Below are 14714 nucleotides of genomic sequence, written 5' to 3' on the forward strand. Positions count from 1 at the left end.
ATGAATTCATTATTTTCAGCAGTATAACATTACTAACATGTATAGAGAGAGAGAGAGAGAGAGAGAGAGAGAGAGAGAGAGAGAGAGAGAGAGCATGTAAACAAAACATCATCTTGCTAGAAAATTAAATAAATGGCAGGTTTGTGTGGTATTCATAATTGAACAGAATTTTAGTTTTTGAGGAAGAAACTAAAAAAAAAACAGTAAACTCAGAGCAGAGTTTGTCAAGACAAAGCCATCTATGTGTCGCGGTCATGTTTAGTTCTCTGTCTTGTTTATTTTTAGTCTTTGTTTTCATTGTTTGGTCGTTTTCACACCGTTTGTTTCTGAACCCGGTGCATTTTCTCCCCTAGTTTGTTTCGTTTAGGCGTAAACACGGCAATCGTGCTCAGATCCGCACCAAAACTATTGCTCCAAGATCGCTGGAACGAGGTGGACTCAAACCCGATTGAAAACAAACTCTGGAGTGGTTCGGTTGAGCTGAGAAAGCAATCTGACCTAATGGACCAACGAACCAAGCAGTATCATAATTCATAACGGGAAATTCATAGTTTTTGTGGTTGAGAACCTTAAGAATCTTGAGAATCTTAAAATGTTGTGTAATTGCCAGAATGCGGCCCCGACGAAGCCCCGATTCACGCTCTAATTGCATTATAAATAATATAATATATATAATTTTAAGTTTAATGAAATATATATAATTTATCAGGACAAGTCCAGTCATCTTCATTTCTATAGTGCTTTATACAATACAGATTGTTTCAAAGCAGCTTTACAGGGATAAACAGAAAAATGATTGAATTGATGCAAACAGAGTCTAAAAGAAAATAGTGTCATTGTTCACCTAAAGTCAGTTCAGTGTTGATTATGATAAAAATTAAAGTATTGTTTCATCTTTAAAGTAGTTCTGCAGAAAACAGCTACGCCACAATAAGCCCGCAGAGCTAACTTGATCCATTTTGATGGATGGCGCCGAGAAATGTACACAGGGGAACTCTTACCAATAAGAGGACAGCTTTACTCACATGTGACTAGCATAAACACATTTTGGTACACTTTGAAATGTTGCCTGACTCAAACCAAGAAGAAACTGCAACATTGTAACAAATGAAGTCCCCTTTCTGAACAAAGCAAACGATCTCCAGGTCTGGAAACGCTCTTAGGTTTAGTCATCCATGGTCGTCATGGTTACTCATTAGTTCACACCTGTTTCCTGTTTCTGTTGATTGGCTTCCTGTTGTGTTTAAGCCTTCTGTCTTCCTCAGTCCAGGGTCTTGTGTAGAAGTTACGTTCTGTTGCTGTAGTGTTCCTGGTGTTTATTAAATCTTATTTCATTGTTTTTCTGCGTCATGCATGTTTGTTTGGATTATCACTACAGCTAAACAATGACACGTTGAACGTTTACAAAAGTTTAAAAAGCTTTGATGCCATTTCCTGTTTTTGTTTGTTTATGTTTCCTATCCGCAGACATGCCAGTCCAAGGTGTTTGACCTCTCTGATGGAGTGTCTCAGTACGCCTGGTTTCCATGTGATCAGGCTCAGGGGGTTTCCTGGTATCCCCAGTACTGGTTGAAGGTGAGATTTAAAAATTTTTTTTAATCATTATAATTGTATTTGACATGTTGGGAGATTTTAAATGTAAATCGCTTCAAGCCAAAGTAGTTGATGCATTTCAGACTGTGAGCTGCTGTGGTTTAAAGGTTTATTAATTGCTTTAAGGCAAGACACCACAGGGTATTTAAAAAAATAGTTTTTACTGTACTTCCCAAGTTAATGAATCACAATACATTAAGACATACAATTTTGTATCACAAGTTTTAAAAATGAAAATAAGCCAAGGCAAGTTTATTTATATAGCACATTTCATACGACAATTCAAAGTGCTTTACTAAAGGAATTAAAACAATCACAAAATAAAAACAAGGAAATTTAACAGTTATAAAAGGAATTAAAATAGATTATATGACACGGTTATAAAATAAATTAAAAGAGTAAAAAGAGGATGCATAGATAAACTTCTCGTCTGCCAAGACACCGGTGTATCATATTTTTCACAACTACCAGTTTTACTCTGAGATTTTCCCAAGGATGATTACACTGTGTCTGATAATGAGGCAATATCTAATTAAAAATGCACTAATATGAACAGAAATCTGAACATTGGATAAAGCCAGGTTCATATTTTATCTTTATATTGGAGTTTTTATAGTGGGGATTTTGGAAATCTCTTTGTATCATTCCATAAATCTGACAATACAGTCAACAGGCAGGAAAATAAACACATTTTCACCATGTATTTTAGAAATAAAATGATATATGTACAAACCGTATATTTGGTGTATATACAGTAAGTGCTACTGGAGTGGAGATTTCTGGCTTAAACCTTTAAAGATATGTATGGTGATTGAACTCTACAGATGCAAATATATACAATCTAGTAGAATAAACTCTTAAATGTTTTCTTTCCACTAGTCGGAAAGAAGACGTTATTGAAGCAAAACAGTCCAAAATCTCAAAATTGACCAGTACATGACAAAACAATGTTTTTGCCTGTAGTGTCTTGCCTTAAACATGTGATGTGGTTCTCTGAAGGTTAGACCCATGTCTAGTAACAGCTAAGTGACTGTTGCTACAGTTTAGAACAAGTCTTCTGCATAAATGTAAACCAGATCTTGTCTCCAACAGGCATATTTCTCACACCCTATGGTTGCTGCGGCTGTTATCATCCATTTAGCCGCAGATGGAACGAGCTTCATCGACCAAGCCCAGTGCAACATTACAGTCCAGCTGATCGACACCAAAGAGGCCATCCACAGCTTAGGTGAGATCTGGTGACGTTGCACAGTTTTTTGGGAGATTTGACTTGGATTCTAAAATTGGCAATTGCCTAAATACGTCTATTACTTCCCCTGAAATGTTCAGGTGACTGGCGTTTGAGCTGCCGCACCAATCCTCTGGTCATCCCAGTAAGTCATGACTTGAGCATGGCCTTCTACCACACCAAAGCCATTCTCCTCATGTTCCGCTCCGATCTCGTGGCCATCTCCGGTGTCGGCCTGCGCTCTTTCCAGTTCTTTGACCCAATCACCATCAGCGGCTGTCAGAGCAATGAAATATACAACCCCATGGGACAGAGGTGAGCTCTCAGGCCTACCACGGCTTTCATAGACCTCTCACATTCTTAGAAGAAAAGCTTCTGTATAGAATCTTAAAAGGTTTTGTCAGGTGCTGTCATCTTTTGGATTAAGTTTTCATTTTATGAATTAAACAGCTTGTAAACAGTTGGGGAAAAAAGAAATATACCATAAAATATGAAAGTATTATGCAATCATTTAAGACATTTCTCCTTACATAGAATCTTTTTGGCATAAAGGGTTCTTTAAAATTGAATTAAGAGCCCTAAAGTTGTATATTATATTATATTATATTATATTATATTATATTATATTATATTATATTATATTATATTATATTATATTATATCATATTATATTATATTATATTATATTATATTATATTAGGGCTGTGCAAAGATTAATTGCGATTAATTGCATCCAAAATAAAAGTTTGTGTTTACATAATATATTTTTGTGTGCTGTGTATAATTATTTTGTATATATCCTCCTGGGACCCAAGAATAGACTTTTGTCCACTGTAGTGGACATTATATTTTAGTGAATTTCTCTGACATCATACATGTCACATGACACAACCTGGGTGTCCTGTAAAGAGCACATTCAGGACTTTTCAGAGATACCAAATGTTTGGAGGTTTCACCATGAAAACAACTTCTCCTTGGTCTTTAAAAATGTTGGACATTAATTTAGTGATCAAATGTAGCATTCTTATGGAAATATGATAATATATTGTAATTATATTTAAATTGGACTACTTTTTCAAATTGTATTTCATAAAACAACATCTCAGGAAAATGTTAAGGGGTTTCAAATAAAAAAAATACTTTCTGTTACAGAACAGGGCATTGATTTCAAACGTGTCCACTGTAGAGGACATCAGGACTAAAACCATGTTTATCAGGCATTCTGGGAGACACAACAAGTGAATATGGAGATAAATTATACATCAATATTCCTATGAAATATTAGATGATATTATTAAAATGTTGCCAATAATTACTCCAATTGTTACACTTCTTTTTTCATTAAATGTTGCTCCAAGAACACATTAATGTGCAAATTAGATACAGTGTATAGATACATTGCATTGAATGGGAATATTAATTTATGGCCATTTTACCCACATATTGCAAAAAGTAAAATGGTGTATCAATTCATTCCATTATTTCTTTCATAACATAGTTGAGAATAATCTTTATACAAATTTTGGTTGAAAAAATCCTGAAACCCCAAAATTTATTGGTGATTGAAAAAAAATCCCATTGTTTTTGCCTATACATATAATTTCATGTCATTTTATTTTTTAAACAACTTAGTCCTGGCGTCCACTACAGAGGACATAGCATAACTTATGAATAAAATATTATTTTATATATGTGTTTTTTTACCATTTGTTTATTGTGCTCTAAACAGTGTGATGACATGGAAAAAAACTAAATTCAAAAAACTTTTTTTTTCTGGGTCTCAGGAGGATATAAATACACACACATGCATGTATATATTTAAGAAAATATGTTATTCATATATAAAATATTTATATTTATATATAATATAGATTATGTATTTATATATATACAGTATTTACATGCAAATAATTCTTAAATATATACATGCATGCATATGTATTTATATATACAAACTAATTATACACATCACACACACATATATTATGTAAACACAAAATTTTATTTTGGATGCGATTAATCGCAATTAATCTTTGCACAGCCCTAATATATATATATATATATATATATATATATATATATATATATATATATATATATATATATATATTTCTAAGGGTGTATGAGGTTTTCCTGCGGTGACTCCTCAGTATATGCAGTTTGTGATGGAGAGTAAAACTAGATTGTAAAGTTTGTAGACAAACTTTGATGTTGGCTTAAGAAAGCCTAGCCAGAAAATTTGAAGTAGTTTTAACTGCTTTAAGTTTGAAGGTTTTAAGTTTTTAAATAGTTTTAAGTTTTAGTTTAGTAGTTTTTCAAAGCTCGAAATTTGGATGGATGGCTGGATCATTTTAAATTGTAGAACAGTATGTTGGCTTTCTCCAACCAACACAATGAAGAAAATCTGAAACATTTTAGCTTGAATGATGAATTTGGTTTTGAATGTAAACGAAGTCTTATGAGGAAATACTTTTTGCTTGGTCTCAGTGTAACGTTCAAAACTCACAACTTTTCCTCGAGTCCAAAAAGAGCATTCACTGAAAACAAGGCTGAAAGTTTCGAAATCCTCAAGTTCCTGATGTCACAAACACATTAATATAAATCACCTTCCACATTTATTCATAATCAGCTTCGCTCAGTCAGTAATAAAAGCAGGACAGATGCAATTATTCCCAAACAGTAGAAGATACCTTTAACAGTTTAAATCACATATGTGCTATTCTTCTGTATTTTTGTCTTGTTTTCTTGGTAAAATAAGTATCTGTACACAATCTACAGGTAAGCTACACATATTTGAGAAAAAAAGTGAAAAAGTCTTGTTTTCAGAGACATAAACAAAATATATATGCCTAATTCAAGAAGAAAAATGGGGTATGAAAAGTAAACATAATTCAAAGGGAAAACAAGTTTATTTTTCTGCCCCACTGCCAAATACTTTTCTTTATTTCTTTAACTGTATGACACCCAATAGCAAGCAAAGCACTGTTGCTCAGCCTGTTTAATTGGTCAGAAAATGACTGGAATATGGTCATGAACAACTCAATTATGAAATGTTAGTGTGTTTAATTTTTTTTTCAAATGACCACTTAAGAGAATCTGTTTTATATTGTTTCCTAATGTTTCCAAGGCATAACCTTCATTTGAATCTGGCTGTCCCACATTTACAGTCCTACAAAAACACAACAAAACACAAAACTAAATAAATACATTTGAAAACAAAAATGACTTGTGTATATATAGTTCCGTTCTGTATACATCCATTCTGTTCCGAAGCTCATGTAAGAATGTGCAATAAACATAATTTGCTTGATTTATAGAATGAGGTCATTTTGAAAGAGTCCCATTTGCACTCAGTTAAAGCAGAACATTATTTGCAGAGTGACGCTGTCTCGACAGCAGTTTGATTTGCTTCAGGTCCATAGTGTACTTTATCGAGTGGTTGATTTTCTTCAGATAATGCTCAGAGGCACTCGTGCTGAATATTCAGACCTTGCTAACTACATTTCAGTCAGTATTTCATATGAAATCATCTGCGGATGCCTTTGTCCACCAGCTAATACCTCCCGATACGAAACACCATGTCCCTGCTCCCAATGTTTTTTAACAACAGGGTCCGTTAACATGCTTTGGTTTTATGTGTCCCTTCCCTTTTCAGTACTATGCCACCAAAGCATTAGTTTAATGTGTTCAGAGGGCTGTGTGTGGCTCTGGGATTTGGCTCACTGGTTAATGGGTATTAATTTGCAAACTAATAAGATGAATTTAGGCCAATAGTAACAATGGTAAACTCAAAAATGCAGTGTTTTGGATTCTTTGCTTAACGCATGTATACATGTAGTTTAAATACCGCATTATATCAGTATATCACGTTGAATGCCAAAATCTTAACGTTGCATCATTTGTGCTTTGATATCTTGTACCGATAAAAATGAAGACGAAGACGCAAATGCTTACAATACGCTATTGGGGTAAATGGGTTGCCAAATAACTTTTTTTAAGGTGACCTTTTATATGTATGTTTTAGGGAACGTGTTTGAAAGTTTCTGGTCTTACTGGTCCTCATTTGTTTTTACAAATAGTTTGCATTCACAAGGTCATTTGAAATGGTTCTGCGATGTAATAAAAACATTTAAACTACACAATTGCATGTAATCAATACCAGTTTATTAAAAATGCATTCACAATAGAGAATTTGACTTTCTTGTTGAAAATATAGCATATCACAGGGCAAAGCTGAAACTTCATGAAGTGATGTTTGTGGCATGTCTAAAATCATTAGATACGTGACGACTACATTATATAAGCCTGTAGTGTATGTCTCCTGAAGTGCGTCATGGTCGAAAGCCCACCTCTTCCTTTCGTCCTACGGGGTTTCGTGGCTTTAGCTGTTTAGCTTTGCTGTGTTTTCCAGTGACATTATGTGATTTTACTTGTTAAGTGTGATGTTGAGCTACCGAGACTGTGTGTGTGGTGTGCTGCTTACACTCTGGTAAGTTTAGTGCTGTGTGTTCGGGGTGTTGTGGGAAGTTTGGTTGGATTTAACTTGAGCTACAGCTGTGTGTTTCAGTGCGGTGTGCCGTTAGGGCTCCCATCTGTGCGGCGTAGCAGTTTAACATAACTCGGGTCTGAGCACCAGCTGTGGCTGTTATAGCCACTATAGAAGCTATTGAATGACTTACTGTATGTGTGCGTCGTGAGTGTTACGTCATCAGGTCACGGTAGCTAAATTGTGTATTTTTGTAAGAGCTAGATAATCTCGCATGCCTTCTAAATCGAGGTCGAGAAATGTCTGTTTGTTGTTCTTAAGGTCCTTTTTTGCATGCGTTAAAGCTGAGCGAGAGCAGTCACCTTAACACAGCTCTCACCCAAACCCTCGTTCTTTCAGCCATGCTGCTTTTGGGGTCCAGTTATGAGGCCCTGTTTTAAAGTGCTCGTTGGAACAGAAAAGGACACGCGAGGCAATTTAAACATTTATTATAAGGCTAAATAACGAATGCACAAACTCGCGTATCTTAGTCAACAAAAGGCAACAGATGAAACCGAGAACACAAATTATACTGAAATCAAAATATACTTAAAGCTGCAGTCCGTAACTTTTTTTGGGTTAAAAATTATCCAAAATACATATTTGAGAAAATACATAACCAGCCAGTGTTCAAAACTCTCTGCTTGCCGTAGCTCGATTCAAAACGGTAAGCTTGTAATAATGTTTTTAATTCCAGTGGTACTGGTGGATTTCCGGGGAGATTCGAGCATGTCTTTGCGTCATTACGTCACATCTGTACACACACATCTGTACACACACATCTGTACACACACATCTGTACACATAAAGGAGGAGTCTCGGCTAGTAGGCTATATTGCGAGTGAGGATGCTGGAGGTGGAGATTTAAAGCCTTTTCTCACAGCACTTAATATAATTATACTTAGCAATTTGATAAGATCCAGAAAGGTTCAAACGACGATCACCAGTGACAACAGATTCGCCCGCTGTAAAATGCAAAAGACTTCGTTCGGACTTTGGAGTGGCTACAGAAAAAAAGAGACTGCAACCGGCCCATGCGAAAACAAGGATATTATCGGAAGGACATCACATGAAGTCACGCAATGCTTACGTTGTTAACATTAACAATTTGAGAACAAAGTATAATTTGCACGGTTTTGCGTGATAAGCGATTTTTAGATCTAATCAGCGCGATTTACTGCAATGTCAGAACCAGAACAAAAGTGGATGTTTCTTACTTGTTCAGAAAATTATGTTGGTCATATTTCCAAAAAGTATAATCTGTGATTCTGAATGCCAGTATCCACACCGGCGGCGACTGACAGCCGCACACTCTCCTCAAACATTGTGTTCATCCGTGCTGTGCCGTGTCGAACTACAACTCACGTAAAGTTGATAATTCCGCGAATGACTGCAATTGCAGATTTCGAACAGAGATGGCGACAAAGAGGGAAAACTACAGACTGCAGCTTTAACAAAGAAAAACAAATAAATCAACGTAACATCAAACAGAACACAGCTTGTCTTCCACTGCGTGCCTCATTCGGTTTCACTCTCGTTTTATATACTCAAGCAGGAGCCATTAGAGCAACGGGGCACAGGTACGCAGAACAACAATCAGAAGAGAAAACATATCAGAGCACAGAACAAGCACAACACCCATATAATGCTTAGGCCGTAACTGGTCCGGTCACGTCTTTGTCTAATGTCCAGTTAGTTGGGGGCCTTAAGCACATTTTCGCGCAAATTCATCTAAAAGCGCCAAATTTGGCACAGATGTAGCTCACATCATACTGAAATGATTTAGCTAGGGCGCCGGAGCCAACGACCCTCGGGGCTAAGATGGCGGCCAAATCCAATATGGCCGCTGCCTGAAAAGGGTTCCGGTTATAACTTTTGAACCACATGAGTTACAAATACAAACTTGATATGTTTTTCAGCTTAATTGATCATGAGAAACACATAGGAATTTTTATATTTATGACCCAGTATATCTGGACCCCTTGATCCTCCAATTCCAATATGGCCGCTGTTCGAAAAAGCATTTTGGGCTGTAGTATGGGGCCTTACACCCCATTGTTTGCGCAAATTCATCTACAAGCACCAAATTTGTATAACTCATGTGGTTCAAAAGTTATAGCCGGAACCCTTTTCGGGCAGCGGTCGTATTGGATTTGGCCGCCATCTTGGCCCCGAGAGTTGCTGGCTCCGGCGCCCTAGCTAAAACATTTCGGTATGACCTGTGCTACATCTGTGCCAAATTTGCCGCTTTTAGATGAATTTGCGCGAAATCACCGTTTTATCTGCTTAAGGCCCCCAACTAAGTGGGCTTGACGGATCTGAGCGCCGGGTCTTTGCTGCACCACAGGCTTTACTTCACCATGGGTTGTCATTATTGCTGTCATTATTTGCGGGTGTGATTCTGATTGGCGTGGTTTCTCTTTTGTGTACTAGGCGCTGTCATACTAGCCTGTTCTTCATATATAGGAAGCCTCAGCCCCTGCAACGATTATTGTTAATTATCTTATTTTTTTCTCTGTTCTATTCGACCAATGACAGTTGTGCTGGCTTCTGGTTTTAAATTATTCTTGGCCATTTCTTTTCAGCTTTAAAAAAAATGATACCATAGTCTGGGTGAATACTCGATTCTGATTGGCTGCAGGGTGTCCATTAAAAAGTGATAGAGGACACCTTGTAAAGGTAGTTCTGGTGAAACTGACTGTTTACCGTTCGAGATTAATAAATAAATGCGCTGGCTACATCAGCTGTGAGTAACCATAGCAACAGGCAGTCAAAATATCTGTTTACAATTTATTGTATCAAATCAAACATCTAGTTAGCCTTTATACTATGCCTACCTGTGTGTTTTAATTCGCCTTTGGCTAAGCCACACCCTAGAATGTAGATTGACCAATCACAGCGCAGCCAAGAACGAGCTCCCACACAGGTCCGACACTTTTTCACTTCGCTCCATTGATTTTAACACAGGCGTCTCATATTTTTGGTCTCGGCCGGCCATTACCGTCGTAGTTTTATCAAAAATATGGTTAAACGTTGTGCCTGGGGCATTTGTAACACAGATACGCGTTTCCCAGAGAGGTTGGAGGGGTGTGTGTGTTTTTTTCCCTTCCCAAACCGAAGTCAAATCCTGACAAGTGTCGTCTAGCACACGGTGCTAATAAATACACCGTTATACTCGCGTAGTCCGTTTGCTTTGTAATAACGATTATAGAAGTGAATAGAGACCTACCCAGCTTTGCATGAACAGTGTTGCTCCTTGATATTGTTAGTCCCAGCCTCCGTCTCCATTAGTAGGATATGCGGTGGCTCATTTGTTGACTGTGACCGGTGTGCTTTTGCCTCTATTTGGATGCCTTGTTGTTCCTTGCGTTTCACCTGTATGTCGTGAATTTAGCCTTCGAACGAATATTGCAGCCCCTTTTGCCTACTTCTATCGGACACTTTATTTGCTGCTTTATAAAAGTTTGATCAAATTTCAGCCGGAAGAGCCGTCACAGCATAAGCCATGTTGATACCAGAGTCCAGATGAAGTTTGTTTGTCGGACGTAGCAACAGTAACTAAGGGGGGCGGGGCTTAGCCAAAGGTGAATTATAGGTAAAAAAAAAACGAAAGTGTAACGCCCATGGCTAGACAAGCCTAACTTAGATGAAAAGAAAAAAAAAAGTTAACTTTCTGGCTCGTAAGTTAGCTAAACTGAAGGGCTCTCCGAGCTGAGCGGACTATAAATATCTCCGGTTGCTAAATAAACCGTCAGGCGTAACCAGGGAAACCAAGTTATTGTTTTAAAAACTTTAGATTTTGATTGTAAAACTAATTAAAATATAAATTAATGTTTTAAAAATGTGTTATTTGGCAAGTGACCATGGTATAAGCGGGTTAATGCCCTTCGAGGTGTCCATTGTCTAGCCTTACATATTTTTGGACGGTAACTCACGCCTCTTGCCTTTTCTCTAAGTGGATCGTACTTGTGTGCCTTTATTTGGGTTGTTTTCCCCGTTATTCCAGGGTGGCGTAGTCACTACAATCGTTACATATACGCAATTAAAACAACAACTGGATTGCATAAAACATTTGAGTGATTCCAATCACGGGACAGGAGCTACTTTTCATGTTCTCCTGCTTTAAAAAAATGTGTCTGAAACCTTAAACCATGTTTCTTCATGTCTTGTTTACTGAAAAGGTCCAGTACCTCATGATTGCCCCTTTGACCACCGCCAGATCTGCCGGGATTATACTTGGTCAGCTAAGAGTTTAAAAATGCCAACTCTGCATTTACAAACTGACTCCAGTAGAGCTTTATTTTTCCTTCCCACTAGCTTTTTTCCCTCTTTCTGTGGATAGAGTTTAGCTCTCAATTTGTCCAGCATTGTTCATCTGGCCACATGAATTACTCTTTATGTAACAAAGAACAGCGTAGACATCTGACACCAAAACTCCCCCACAATCCTCCAGTTTCCTAACAAACACTTTTTTTTCTTTTATCTTGTGAAAGATAGATATTGACAAAAAAAAAAAAAGCATCTGAAGGCATCCGGTTAAACTGCATTACTGTAAATGTGCTAAAAAATCTGTGGTTTCACGAATAGGTACCAAAGCTGTTACGACCTTTTTTTTTTTCTTGCCAGTAAGTAGTAATAAACATCCAGAGTTCATTGATTTGGATAGAAGTTCTGACTCAATGTCTGCACTTCTCAGAATGAAAAGCTTGAAGCTTTTTATAAAGATATTCATAATGTACATCTTAATACATTGTCTTTTCAAACGTAATTGTTACCAAAGTTAAAATGCATTACAATTTTAGCAGATTCCTTGTTACATCTGAAACTGGATATTTGTCTTGTGTTTTAATACTTTCTAAAGTTGTAACAATGAATAGATACAACATTATAATCATTGATGAGATCATTGAATGCATTATTAATGGATAATGTAGTAATGGTTGAAATTAATTGTGATGGCCCAGAAAAAAACAACATTGCCACCAGGGCTTGACATTAACTTTCTTGCTCACCAGCCACTGTGGCGAGTGGTTTTCCAAAGTTACAAGCCACTCTGCATTTTCACTGGCCACAATTTGGACACCGATACCATAGAGGAATAACTACTATATAGATATTTTTAATAGCATCTCATAATTTGGCAGCCGGTATATTAGGCTACTGTCACTTTAAGACCTGACGCACGGACCCATTATACTGTTTTATAGCCAATATACTTTATGTGCACGCACTTTGGGTAAAATTGTGCTCAAAGCGCGCAATCCCTCGCCAGAATTCAAGCCCTGTATCACCAACAATATTCATCCGGAGCAAATAAAACAAGCGAGTAAAGGGTTGGTGTGTCGACTCGCTGTCAGAGAGATTAGAGAGCGAGAACACACAGCTGGTATCTTTTGTATCTATTCTGCAGAAGAGTTTCAGATATTTCAGTATACTTTGCACGTGACGTCACAAGTACTGGCTGGAGGGCAAGAACGTCGTTCTCCAGCAACGAAACCCAGTAAACTAATCAAGGATCTTGCCAGGACGTCGCCGGTTTTACAATACAAAAGTTGATGTTTTGAGGTTTGTGATATCTATGGTTTTCAATGAGAACCAGAGATGACCCAACAGTAGAGCTAGATTATTTACGAAGGAATTATTACTGCTCGATTATCTTTTAAAAAAAACCTTGTCTGGTTTACACAATTTAGCTACCTTGGAGTTAATCCTATTTCTAGGCAAGGCAAGGCAAGGCAAGTTTATTTATATAGCACATTTCATACACAATGGCAATTCAAAGTGCTTTACATAGAAGAAATTAAAATAATCAAAACAAATAAGAATAACTAAAACAGTTTAGAATTAAAAATCAAATAAAGAGAACGTCGTTCTCCAGCAACTTCTATAATTTCTAGAAGTTGCTTAGAATAATTTCTAGTCCATAGTTATCCAGCTAGCTCGCTAACAGACTTGATAGCTACTAAAAGACCCATAAGACCTGGAACTACAGGACTCTACGTTGAAAATACCCATTTGTTGCCCGCCAGGTTTCCATGGTAGTCACGTGACTGCAAAGTATGAATAAGTATCGAAAAATCAGTATTACTGCCAACACTAGATTGCACTTAGTTTATTATTTCGGATGCCTTTTTATAAGACTACAATTGAAAAATGTATATTATATAAAATTCAACCCGCCAAAGTGGCTAATAGGAGTGACTGCATTACACACTGCTGAAATACAAACACAGTTGGCGGGTGTTAATGTCAAGCCCTGATTGTCACGTATTACAGATTGTAGTGCATTGATGTGCATCTTATACTTGTTAACCTTCTTCCTTCCTCTCCATCTTTTCAGCTGTGTTCATTACTCCTGTGAAGCCATTGATTGCCAAGAGCCGCTGATCCGGAACGCAGAGGTGCAGTGCAGCGACGGCGGCTACTTCAACGGCGCACGCTGCACTGTCACGTGCAACTGCGGCTACGTCCTGCAAATCCACCGGGACGATGATATCATCAAGAGCCAGGTACTAGATCAAACGAGAAAGATTATATGTGTGGTTTGTCTAAGGCTGGCCAATGCAAAGGAGTTTACATGTACAGGTGAAACTCGAAAAATTTGAATATCGTGCAAAAGTTTATTTATTTCAGTAATTCAACTTAAAAGGTGAAACTAATATATTATATAGACTCATTACATGCAAAGAGAGATGTTTCAAGCCTTTATTTGTTATAATTTTGATGATTATGGCTTACAGCTTATGAAAACCCCACATTCAAAATTAGAATATTGTGAAAAGGTTTTCATAACTGTAAGCTTACTACAGTCTCTAATGAGAGTTAGTTGACATGTAGTTGAAAAGTTACTTATAGTTAGTTGAATATCTAAAGTGGACTATCGAAATAAAGTGTTACCACAATGATTGGTGGGCAATGGAGGAAAGCCTTGTTTTGCCCTCCAGGTGGGCGTTCCTTTTCAGTGTGTGTCATCACATGAAACTTGCATGAATTTGCCTCAAAAGCGATTGTGATTGGATAGGTGTACTAACCAGCGGACCAATCGCATGGCACAGCAACACTAAGATTTTTTACCCTAAAATAATGTTTTCAACATCGTTTCAAGTCGTGACATGGTGAAATGCACTTATGCCTCCGCTTTGCGGTCCTTTATCTGATATATCCACGCTATGTAAGATTGCCAGATCGGGTCGCGTTTCTGTAGTTCTAATGAGACATAAGAAAACTACAAATTTAACTTGCTTTATGGCAAGAGTTACAATTGGCGATAGGTGGAGCGTACTTGACAGTAGACTAGGGATGTCCCGATCCGATCACGCGTTCGGAAATCGGGCCCGATCACGTGGTTTCAGACTCGATCGGAATCGG

The 14714-nt window shown here is 37.3% G+C and overlaps 1 protein-coding gene across 2 annotated transcripts in view; it reads left to right on the top strand.

Annotated features, from left to right (window-relative positions):
• The window catches only part of pappaa (pregnancy-associated plasma protein A, pappalysin 1a), a 136858-nt gene that overhangs the window by 66296 nt on the left and 55848 nt on the right, over positions 1 to 14714 (top strand). For both annotated transcript variants that reach the window (XM_056256731.1, XM_056256732.1), the window contains exons 12-15: positions 1468 to 1575; positions 2686 to 2821; positions 2923 to 3136; positions 13687 to 13855. In XM_056256731.1, coding sequence (XP_056112706.1) covers positions 1468 to 1575; positions 2686 to 2821; positions 2923 to 3136; positions 13687 to 13855 — 627 coding nt within the window. The remainder of the gene's footprint in view (positions 1 to 1467; positions 1576 to 2685; positions 2822 to 2922; positions 3137 to 13686; positions 13856 to 14714) is intronic.

The sequence above is a fragment of the Rhinichthys klamathensis genome, unplaced genomic scaffold (assembly GCF_029890125.1).
Source record: "Rhinichthys klamathensis goyatoka isolate OS25496 unplaced genomic scaffold, OSU_Roscu_1.1 h1tg000132l_1, whole genome shotgun sequence".
Taxonomy (NCBI): Eukaryota; Metazoa; Chordata; class Actinopteri; order Cypriniformes; family Leuciscidae; genus Rhinichthys; species Rhinichthys klamathensis.